The following is a 10587-nucleotide window of genomic DNA, read 5'->3' as shown; positions in this document are numbered from 1 at the left end:
AAAAGTGAGGATGGTGATAACATGTACTTTGGACATGTTATCAGGCCCACCCTTGAGAAGGACATCATGCTTGGTAAAGTAGAGGGTCAGAGAAAAAGAGGAAGACCTTCACTGAGATGGACTGACAATGTCTGCACCAATGGGATCAAACATAGTAATGACTGTAAGGCTGGCATAGGACTTGTTGTTGTTGTTGTTGTTATGTGCAGTGGAGTAGGTTCCGACTCATAGCGACCCTGCACTGGGTTTCCGAGGCTGTAAATCTTTACGGGAGCAGAAAACCTCATCTTTCTCCCATGGAACAGCTGGTAGTTTCGAACTGCTGACCTTGCGGTTCACAGCCTGATTCGCAACCACTACACTACCAGAGCTCCTTAGGTAGTGTTTTATTCTGTTGTACATTTGATTGTTATGAGTTGGAACTGCCTTGAAGGCACCTAACAACAATGGACCTCACTTTAAATAAGATGGAAACAATTCATCCCAAAACCTCCACTCCCAAGCCTTCCTTCTTCCCAGTTTTGAGTTTCAACAACAGTTACACTAATGACTGTTAAGAATTAAGAAAGATCTAAGGGTCATGCTCTCAGAAACATGGATCTTGAGTGAAAGCAGAGAATATCAGAAAGATATTTACCTGTGTTTTATGACTAACACCTAATTGTGTTCATGAAGAACCAGTACAGAGACCAAGAAGGCAGTCGTTTGAACAGAACAAGGGGACGCTGAATGGTTTAAAATCAGGAAAGGGGTATGGCAGGGTTGTATTCCTTCATCATATTTATTCAGTCTTTATGCTTAGCACATAATATGAGAAGTTGGATTATATGAAGAACATGGCATCAGGATTGAAGTTATACTCATTAACAACCTACGATATGCAGATGATACAACCTGCTTGCTGAAAGCTAAGAGGACTTAATATACTCACTGATGAAGATCAAAGACAGTACAACCATACAGCCTTCAGTATGGGTTGTACTTCAAATGTAAAGGAAACAAAAATCCTTACTATTGGACCAATAAATAACATCATGATAAATGGAGAAAAGCTTGAAGTTGTCTTAAGACTTCATTTTGCTTGGATCCACTATCAACACTCATGGAAGCAGCAGCCAAGAAGTAAAACAACGTATTGCATTAGGCAAATCTGCTGCACAGGGCCTTTCTAAAGTGTTCAAAATCAAAGATGTCAGTTTGAAGACTAAGGTGCATTTGCCCTAAACCATGGTATTTTCAGGAACCTCATATCCATGTGAAAGTTGGACAGTGAACAAATGAAGACCATCGGAGAACTAGTGCATTTGAGTTATGATGTTGCAGAAGGATATTCAGAGTACCATGGACTGACAGAAGAACAAATCTGTGCTGGAAGAAGTACACCCAGAATGCTCCTTAGAAGCCAGGATGGTGAAATTTCGTGTTTCATACTTTGGACATATTATCAGGAGGGACCAGTCCCTGGAAAAGGACATCATGCTTGGTAAAGTGGAGGGTCAGAGAAAAACAGGAAGACTCCCAAAAAGATGGACTGACAGAGTGGCAGCAGAAATTGGCTCAAGTGTAGCAATGATTGTGAGATTGGCGCAGGACCAGGCAGTGTTTTGTTCTGTTGTACAGAGCGTTGCTATGAGTTGGAACCGACTCAACAGTACCTAACAACAACAAAGGTTATGCTCTCAGAAACATAAGCTTTTATTCTGACAAAGATATAGATAGTAGTGACTATAAAAGTCTAGGATATTTAATATGTACACTATACAGTATCCTAAAAAGGAGGACTTGGGGACATTCCCTTGTGTTATATATAATACAGAGAATCACGTCCCTTCAGATGATTTTCTGTAATTGTTTTAACATACACATTCTTGAATTTCATCTTCATCTTTAGTCTCCTTGACATCAGCCACTCTGTCAAATCCTGAAAGCAGGCATATAAAATATACCAGGAAAACAAAGACTGTTCTTAGCAATTATAAATTTAACTCATGGCCCTGGAAAAGGAGGAGGTTTTCTAGGTCCCAAGTCAAGGAGCTATCTCTCTTTTGCCTTTTATCTTATCCCACACATCTCACCATTTACCATCACAGACCACAGACGTTGTATGTGACATCTAAGGCCTTCTTTTCCCCTTAGTGACCCTTCAGATACTCCATGGGAATGGCCTACTTGTTTTAGCTAGGACCAAGAAAGAACTTTCTATGCCCAAGGCTTACAGATGCTGAAACACAGCTGAGAGGGGCTGATGTTGCTATGGTTCAAATCTAATGGATCCCTGTGTGCCTAGGCTGGGTCCAGCACTAGGGAGAGGACTATGATTCCTTCTGGAGCAAGGACTAATTCCTTACATCTGTGTGTTCCTTTACTTTAGAGGTGTAGCCTTCCACTGCTTGTGAACAAGAATCTGAGACTATATGGCTCTCAGACAGGAGTTTCAGGGAGGAGTGCTTACCCTGTATTCCAAAATGTTCTTTACAAGAGTTGTTATCGTCCAGGAATTCTTCCTCTACCCAAATCTTGGTCAAGCAGGTTTCAAAGGGTCTTGGCATGTTAGTCAAGGACATGGGTCCTGTCTTTCCACATCTCATGACCAATGCTTTAAGCTCAGAGACCCTCTGGTGATAGACAGGGCAGGTGACACATCGAGAGAAGAACTCTTTAAAGTACTGAAAGGAAAGGAAGGCTTGTTAGCTCACAGACTTGCACTTTCTTCCCCTAGTCTGTTCTCACTCCGTATAGTTGCTCAGGACTGGGAGGGCAGGGAGGAGGTAGATTGATGGCCAAGTTGGTCCAGAAATCTGGTTCTGGGATGCAAAGGGATTGAAATGTGCCTTTTAAACTCAGAAGACAGAGCTGTAGGGAGATGTATCAGTTATACACTGAGCCACAGAGGAGGCAAAATGCGAGTGGGATTTGGTAGTAACTGTGACTCAGACTCAAGTTCATCTGGGAGAATAACAGGGTTGGCAGGAAGACTTTAGAGTTGGGGAAACAAAGGGCTCAAGTAGGAAAGGGAGACAACGCCATGGAGAAGAGTAAGGGAGAGATGCAGGCAGTAGAAAGGGTAACGGAGTGTAACCAAATGAGTTGTTCCTTAAAGGACAGCAGAGAAACAGGTACCTTGAGGGTTTGGCTGTGAGTCTCTGGGGACATATGCACGAAAACACCGTCTAGCATTCTGTGTAACATCAGCACTTGGCACTCTAGGAATCGAACAAAGCCATGTGAACCAAATAATGAGGCGTTGGTTCTTTCCACCAACTGGTGAGCCTTGGAGAGGTGGTATTCAAACAGGTCCCACTGTGAGTCCTGGGCAAACCTGGAGGGAAGGAGTCACTGCTCTCAGTTCTAGACCCTGCTTACCAACCATGGCACCTTCATAAAATCATCACTTCTTTAAGGCTCTAATTCTGAACAGTCAGGATTCTGATGCTGGAAGTAGCCAAGGCTAACAACTCATATGAAAGAGATGTATAAAGACACCAGTGACACTCAGTCTTGCTGTAGCTACGTTACCACTTACAGGTTACTCCCACTCACTCAACGGGCTACAGGATCACAGAAATTTAACCCTGAATCTACAGAACTCTTCTAGCAGATGGGAGGCCATGCTGATAAGGACTGGTAAGCATTTTCCTGCCTGGAAGGGTAAAAGGCAATAGCTTAAATGATCTCGGGGTATCCTTAAATTTCTACCCTTTTCCAGAGACTCTGATGTCCCACATTACCACATGGCCAGAGAGGAGTGGACCCCCAGCATGACATTGCTCTGCGAGGTTAGAACACAGCTGTGTTCATAGTCCTGAATGAAACGCAGACACTCCCTGAAGGGTCGACACAGCAATCCTGTGGGGAGAGAGGATCACCAGGTTAGTCTATGTTGTCAAGGCAGGAACTAGGTATAAGAAGGTATGTGGTACCGGGCAGAGGAGATTAAGACCTGAAAGTCAGATAGCCCAGAACCATAAAGTGGTTCCTAGTCCTTAAGGAACAGAGACCTCAGCCATGCCTCAGGGACAAGCTTATGACTACCTATGTTCCAAACCAAGGGCCCCATTTAAGGTCTGACCACTCAGGAGTAACATTTACCTTTTCCATAGAGCAGCAGATCTAAGCAAGCAGAATAGAAGCAGGCCAGGCCAAGGACATCATGACCCTGGGAAATGAGTGCCCACTGGCTCTCCAGAACACGAACACACAGCTCAAATCTGCCAAGAGACAGAGCCAGAGCCACTGGGATCAGCAAGGGAGTAAGGAGGGTGATGTAGAAGGAGGGGCATCTAATATTCCAGACCTTCTCTGCATAGGGAGCATCCCTACATGGGACCAGACCTCCCCCTAGTTAAAGGAGATGGGAAAATGCCTCCAAGACAGTTTCTAGGGCTAAACTTTTGCGATTCTCCACCTCCCTGCAGAAAACTGAAAAAGAAACAGAAAAGGAAAGATTGCCCCTGATGAAAAGCATGAAGTGCTGCTTAAGATGAAGCTGCTCTGATTCTGCATTTCACCGCTGAGCCCACACACTGACATAATGCTTCCTGAGGAGCCAGGGGCAAGACAACTCCACTGTGGAAACTGAACAGCATCTCCTTCTCCACCCCAAACTTCTCTCAGAGAACATACCCACCCCTCTTAGACAATAAATACAAATGAGAGAAAATGATCTCAATACTTCTTCTTCAGAAATGCAGATCTGAAGAGAACCGACAGAACCAGATTCTCCAGAGCTGGCTTCTTGAAGTGTCTGCATATCTCATGGGCTTGAAAACCTAAGGAGGTGCAAGAGCATTGTGTGAGATCTAGCTGGGAGCCTGCATTCTCTAATAGCCCTAGGCCCAAAGGCCCCAACCACTCTTACCGAGGCTGATGGAGAAGTCAAGATGGCCAAGGCAGAGTTTGGTGTAGGCCAAGGCCTGCATGAGCCGGGCTGTGGCCACCAGTTCTTCCCTGGAGAACCAATATCCACTGCTTTTCTGAATGGCCATCTTCTCAGAGTGCAGCCACTTCTCCCTGTCGCCCATGCTTTGTGAGTACTGGGAGAGGTCCACATAGGTAGAGATAACCTGTGGGGCAGCAAACATGGGCAAAACATCCTCGCTGTACTTACACGCTTTATACCCATCTTGTCCTTTTCCATTATAGCTCTTGCTGCTCCCCCACTTTGAACTCTTGGTGCCCCGACCACTTGTCTCTACTCTAGCTCTCAAGACATACTCCTTCTGGCCCCTATACTTCTAATTTGATGGAGTCCTGGTGTGGTGCTGTAGAATTAGCACTGGACCACAAGGTTGGTTTGAACCGTAAGGTTGGTGAATCAAACTCACCTGCTGCTCCTTGGAAATGCTATACAGAGTCGTTATGAGTCACAACCAACTTGACAGCACATAACAACAACATCTTGAAACAAGCCACTTTTTCTAATTGCTCTATCCCTTCCTCTCTAACCCATGTCTGTCTCAGAACACTGATCAGACTGTACCTCTCATATGTTTTCTAAAGTTAAAGCCTCTGGTGCTTGCACCTTATAACTCTTCAGAACTGTGGCCTAAAATGTCTGTATAGCTCTGTGCATATCTGGCAGAGTTCACAGTCTCCTCTTCTTGAAACACTGTCTTCACTAGGTTTCCAGGATATCATGTTCTCTTGATCCTAGCCATGGTATTTTTAATAGCCTCACATGCATATGAAAGTTGGACAATGAATAAAGCCCACAGAATTAACGCATTTGAGTTATGGTGCTGGAGAAAAATATTCAAAATACCATGGAGTGCCAGAAGAACAAACAAATCTGTGTTGGAAAAACAATAGGCAGACGCTCTGTAGGAGCCAGGATGGCCAGACTTTGTGTCTCATACTTAGGACATACTATCAGAAGGGACCAGTTCCTGGAGAAGGACATCAAGTTTGGTAAAGTGGAGGGTTAGCGAAAAATACCCCCAACAAAATGGATCAGCACAGTGGCAGTAGCAATGGACTAACATGTAGCAACCATTGTGAGGCTGGCACAGGATTGGGCAGTGTTTCATTCTGTTGTGCATAAGATCATCATGGGTTGGAGCCGACGTGATGGCATCTAACAACATGCTCTCTTGGTTTTCCTCCTACCTTCCTGGAATTTTCTTCTCAGTTTCTTTTATCGGTTTCTTCTTATCACCCTGACTTCTTAGCAGTATTGATTTTAAGTCAGTCTTTGAACCTCTTCTCTTTTCTATACTCAGTCCTTTGGTGACCTTGGTTCAATTTCATGGTTTTAAATAGCATCTACACACTGATGAATCCCACATTTCTATTTCCCACTCAGAGGCTTCCCTGAACCCTAGATGCATACAGTCAACTGCCTATTCAACATTGCCACATGGATGTCCAACTGTTGTTCTTGTTAAGTGCCACAGAGTTAGTTCCAATTCATAGCAACCCTGTGTAGGGTTTCCGAGGATGAATGGCTGGTGAATTTGAACCGCTGACCTTGTGGTTCAAACCAACCTTGTGGTCCAGGGTTTATCTTACAGCACACCAAGCCAGGTCTGATGGGCATCTCAAATTGCTGTTAGGTGCCATCGAATCCATCTCCTGCACAATGCGTCATGTAATTTCTTGACTGCTGCTTCCATGAATATTGATGGTCAAATGAGCAAAATGAAGTCTTGGAAAACGTCAATCTTTTCTCCATTTATATGGATGTTGTTTATTGGTTCAGTGGTGAGGATTTTTGTGTTCTTTACACTGAGGTGCAACTCATACTGAAGGCTGCGGTCTATGATTTTCATCAGTAAGTTTTTAAAACCCTCTTCACTTTCAGCAAGCAAGGTTGTATCATCTGCATATCACAGGTTATTAATGAGTCTTCCTCCAATCCTGATGCCACATTTTTCTTCATATAATCCAACTTCTCAGATTATTTGCTCAGCATACAGATTGAATAAGTATGGTGAAAGAATATAACCCTGGTGCACACCCTTCCTGATTTTAAACCATTCAATGTTTCCTTGTTCTGTTTGAACAACTACCTATTGGTTTATGTACAGGTTCCTCATTAGCACAATTAAATGTTCTAGAACACTCATTCTCCTCAATGTTGTCCATAGCTTGTCATGATCCACACAATCGAAAGCCTTTTTGTAGTCACAATAAAGCACAGGTAAACATCTTTCTGGTATTCTCTGCTTTCAGCCAAGATCCACCAACAATTATATCCCTCATTCCACATCCTCATCTAAATCTGACTTGAACCTTTGGCAGTTCCTTTTCAATGTACTGCTGCAGTCATTTTTGAAGTATCTTTAGCAAAATTTTACTTGTATGTTAATATTAATGACATTCTCCAGTGATTTCCACATTCTGATGGGTCACCTCTCTTTGGAATATGCACAAATAGGGATCTCTTCCAGTCATTTGGCCAGGTAGATGTCTCCCAAATTTCTTGGCATAGATGAATGAGTGCCTCCAGTGTTGCATCGGTTTGTTGAAAGATTTCAATTTGCATTCCATAAATTCCCAGAACCAATGCCTTCAGTGTGCCTTGGAGTTCTTCTTTTATTATCATTGGCTCTTGATCATATGCTACCTCTTGAAATGGTTGAACATCATCCATTTCATTTTGGTACAGTGATTCTGTGTATTTCTTCCATCTTCTTTTGATGCTTTGTGTATCAGTCAATAAATTGGCCATAGAATCCGTCAATACTGCAAGTTGAGGCTTCTCCAGTTTTCAACTTGAGAAGTGCTGAACCTATTCTTCCCTTTTGGTTTTCTAACTCCAGTTTTTTGCACATTTCATTATAATACTTGACTTTGTCTTCTTGTGCTACCCTTTGAAATTTTCTGCTCAACTCTTTTACTTCCTCATTTCTTCCATTTGCTTTAGCATCGCTATGCTGGAGAGCAGGTTTTAGAGTCTCTTCTGACATCCATTTTGGTTTTTTGCTTCTTTCTTTCTCAAATTAAACAAGGCTGAAACCCAATTCCCAAATTTCCCCTAAGTATGTTCCACCTTCAGACTTTCTCTTCCCAATAAAGAACATCTGTATCCTTTTAGAAGCCTCAAGTCTTAAAGTTATCTTTGGCATTTTTCTCTCATATTCCAAAATGGATCCATTAGTTGCTCTCCAAAGACCTCTTGGTTAAAGCACACGTAATGCAACACGGTGGACAACTCAAATATTCCCTTTGGTGCTCAAGTGCATTATATGCAGTAGGTTTAATCTCCTAACAGAAGGACATGAATGGACATCTCAAAGGACAAGACACATGACAAAAAACAGGAGGCTGTTCCTTATTAAGAAATACCTACTGAACTACCATAGAACTCTCTTTTACAGAGTATTTTCATTTACACATTACCAAATTTTAAAAGACTGATAATCAGCTCTACCTTTACAAAAGATCACTCACTCCCACTTGCACCACAGCCTTGGGACCCTATGGTGGTGGTGGTGGTGTGCTGTCGACTTGATTCAGACTCAAAGTGACTGTGCAGAGGGTTTCCAAGGCTACAAATCCTTATGGAAGCACAAAGTCTCATCTTTATCCCACAGAGTGTCTGCTAGATTTGAACTGCTGACCTTGTAGTTAACAGTCCCAACTTATAACCCACTACTCTACCAGGGATCCTTTGGAACGTTATGAGTTGGAATAACCTCAACAGCACTTAATAACAACAACAATATACTGTGTGGTACTATAGGTTAAGCACTGGACCACAAAGTCGGCTCAAACTCACTGGTTGCTCCACAAAAACCCTGTACAGGGTTACTAAGAGTCGGAACTGACTTGACAGCAACAACAACAACAATAGTGGCATAGTGGGTTACGCATTGAACTGCTAACTGCAAGGTCAACAGTTCGAATCCACCAGTTGCTCTGCAGGAGAAACTGGAGGCTTCTGACTCCCATAAGTCCTTACAGCCTTGAGTCACTGTGAGTTGGAATTGACTCGATGGCAGCAGGTTGGGTTGGGCTTGGTTTGAACACGCTATACCATGTATTTTTCTTATCTACTGCCTGCTTTCTCAGTGCCAAGATCAGCACATACTTACTTGTTCATTAAATATTTGCTGATGGATAGGTGAGACAGAAATGAAAATTCAGAAAACACTTTCTCTTTCCTTTTTTCCTAAATCAACAATTCTAATTCTTCTAGAACAAAGACTTCCTTGAGAACTTGCCAAAAGTGATGACCCCTTTCCTACTACCCTATAATCTGTTGTCAAGTCGATTCCAATTCATGGTAACCGCATGTGTTCCTGAGCAGAACTGTTTTAGAGGCGTTTCAATGGCTGGAGAGTTTCAAACATAGGTCATTGGTATTTCTGAGTGGATCTGAACTACCAACAGTTCAGTTAGCAATCACTTAACCATTTGTGCTATTCAAGGTGTTCGTCTGAACACAATTCTGTCTTCAGTTCAGGGAGTTCAGGATAACTCCATACCTGGAAACTCTATACCTGGAAACAAACCATCCATAAACTCCAAACTGATGAATCCTGCTCAAACACACAATCAGTCTGGGTTGCTGTGGAACCATGTTACAACCAAGGACTTGGCAGAGTCTCTCTCTCCAGCATTTCAGGTTCCTGAACCGGGTTCAAGAGTATAGCATGGCTGTGCTCACCTGGGCTTCGTTTGCAAACTCCTCGGCTAAATTCTTCTGCATGAGAGTGGCCAGGTAGGCAAACCTGCGATTGCTGGCTGTGGCCTCCAGGTTATAGAGCTGCCAGAGTAGGGACAGGCAATGCACCTGCTGCTGCAGGACTGCCAACTTCTTCTTACTGTTTTGAATCACAGGGTGGTTAGTACATTCTTATTCTGCACCACCACCCAACTGTACCTCCTCCGCTCCCCACACCCACGGGAAATTCAAATCTACTCAGCACAGGGGCAGCTCCAGACTTTAAACTCAGAAATGTTCCTGGGATCCCATTGCTTCTAACATCCTAAGCCATGCCCCTGTAATTCTTCCCTCTTGAACAGGAAAAGTTTAAGCTGCAGCTTTTTAACAAAAGTTCCTTCTTTGACTTTCTATTTTGGTTCAGTGCCATAGAGTCAGTTCCAATAGTTGAACTGCCAACCTTGTGGTCCAGTGCATTATCCTGTCACACCACACCAGGATTCCAGCTTAATAACTAGGTGGCAATTAATATAATTTCTCTGCTATGTGTACGTATGCTTGTGTTTATTGCTAAGTGCTGTCAAGTTGGTTCCAATGCATATCGACCCTGATTAGGGTTTCTGAGGAGCGGCTGGTGAGTTTGAACAGCCAACCTAGTGCTTCAAACTGACCTTGCAGTCCAGTGCTTGTCCTACAATGCCACACCATCTGTAGACTTACATGCATATGTATATATTGTTGCTGTTGTTAAGTGCTGTCGAGTTGGTTGCAACTCATAGTGACCCTGTATAGGGTTTCCAAGGAGCGGCTGGTGAGTCACAACTACTGACCTTGTGGTTCAGTGCTTATCCTACAGTACCATCCCAGGACTCCATATCTATCCATAAGTATGTATAAATGACATGCTGTTGTTGGTAAGTGCTGTTGAGTCAATTCTGACCCATAGTGACCCTGTAGAGGTTTTCCAAGGAACAGCTGGT

The 10587-nt window shown here is 43.2% G+C and overlaps 1 protein-coding gene across 1 annotated transcript in view; it reads right to left on the bottom strand.

Annotated features, from left to right (window-relative positions):
• Positions 1–4753: 4753 nt before the first annotated feature.
• The window catches only part of LOC102842708 (adenylate cyclase type 10-like), a 55549-nt gene continuing 49715 nt past the window's right edge, over positions 4754–10587 (bottom strand). Inside the window, exon 12 of the mRNA XM_006860585.1 lies at positions 4754–5063. Coding sequence (XP_006860647.1) covers positions 4754–5063 — 310 coding nt within the window. The remainder of the gene's footprint in view (positions 5064–10587) is intronic.

The sequence above is a fragment of the Chrysochloris asiatica genome, unplaced genomic scaffold, assembly GCF_000296735.1.
Source record: "Chrysochloris asiatica unplaced genomic scaffold, ChrAsi1.0 scaffold00038, whole genome shotgun sequence".
Classification (NCBI taxonomy): Eukaryota; Metazoa; Chordata; class Mammalia; order Afrosoricida; family Chrysochloridae; genus Chrysochloris; species Chrysochloris asiatica.
Note: the sequence above shows the minus strand (reverse complement) of the source record. Positions and strands in the feature narration are given on the sequence as shown.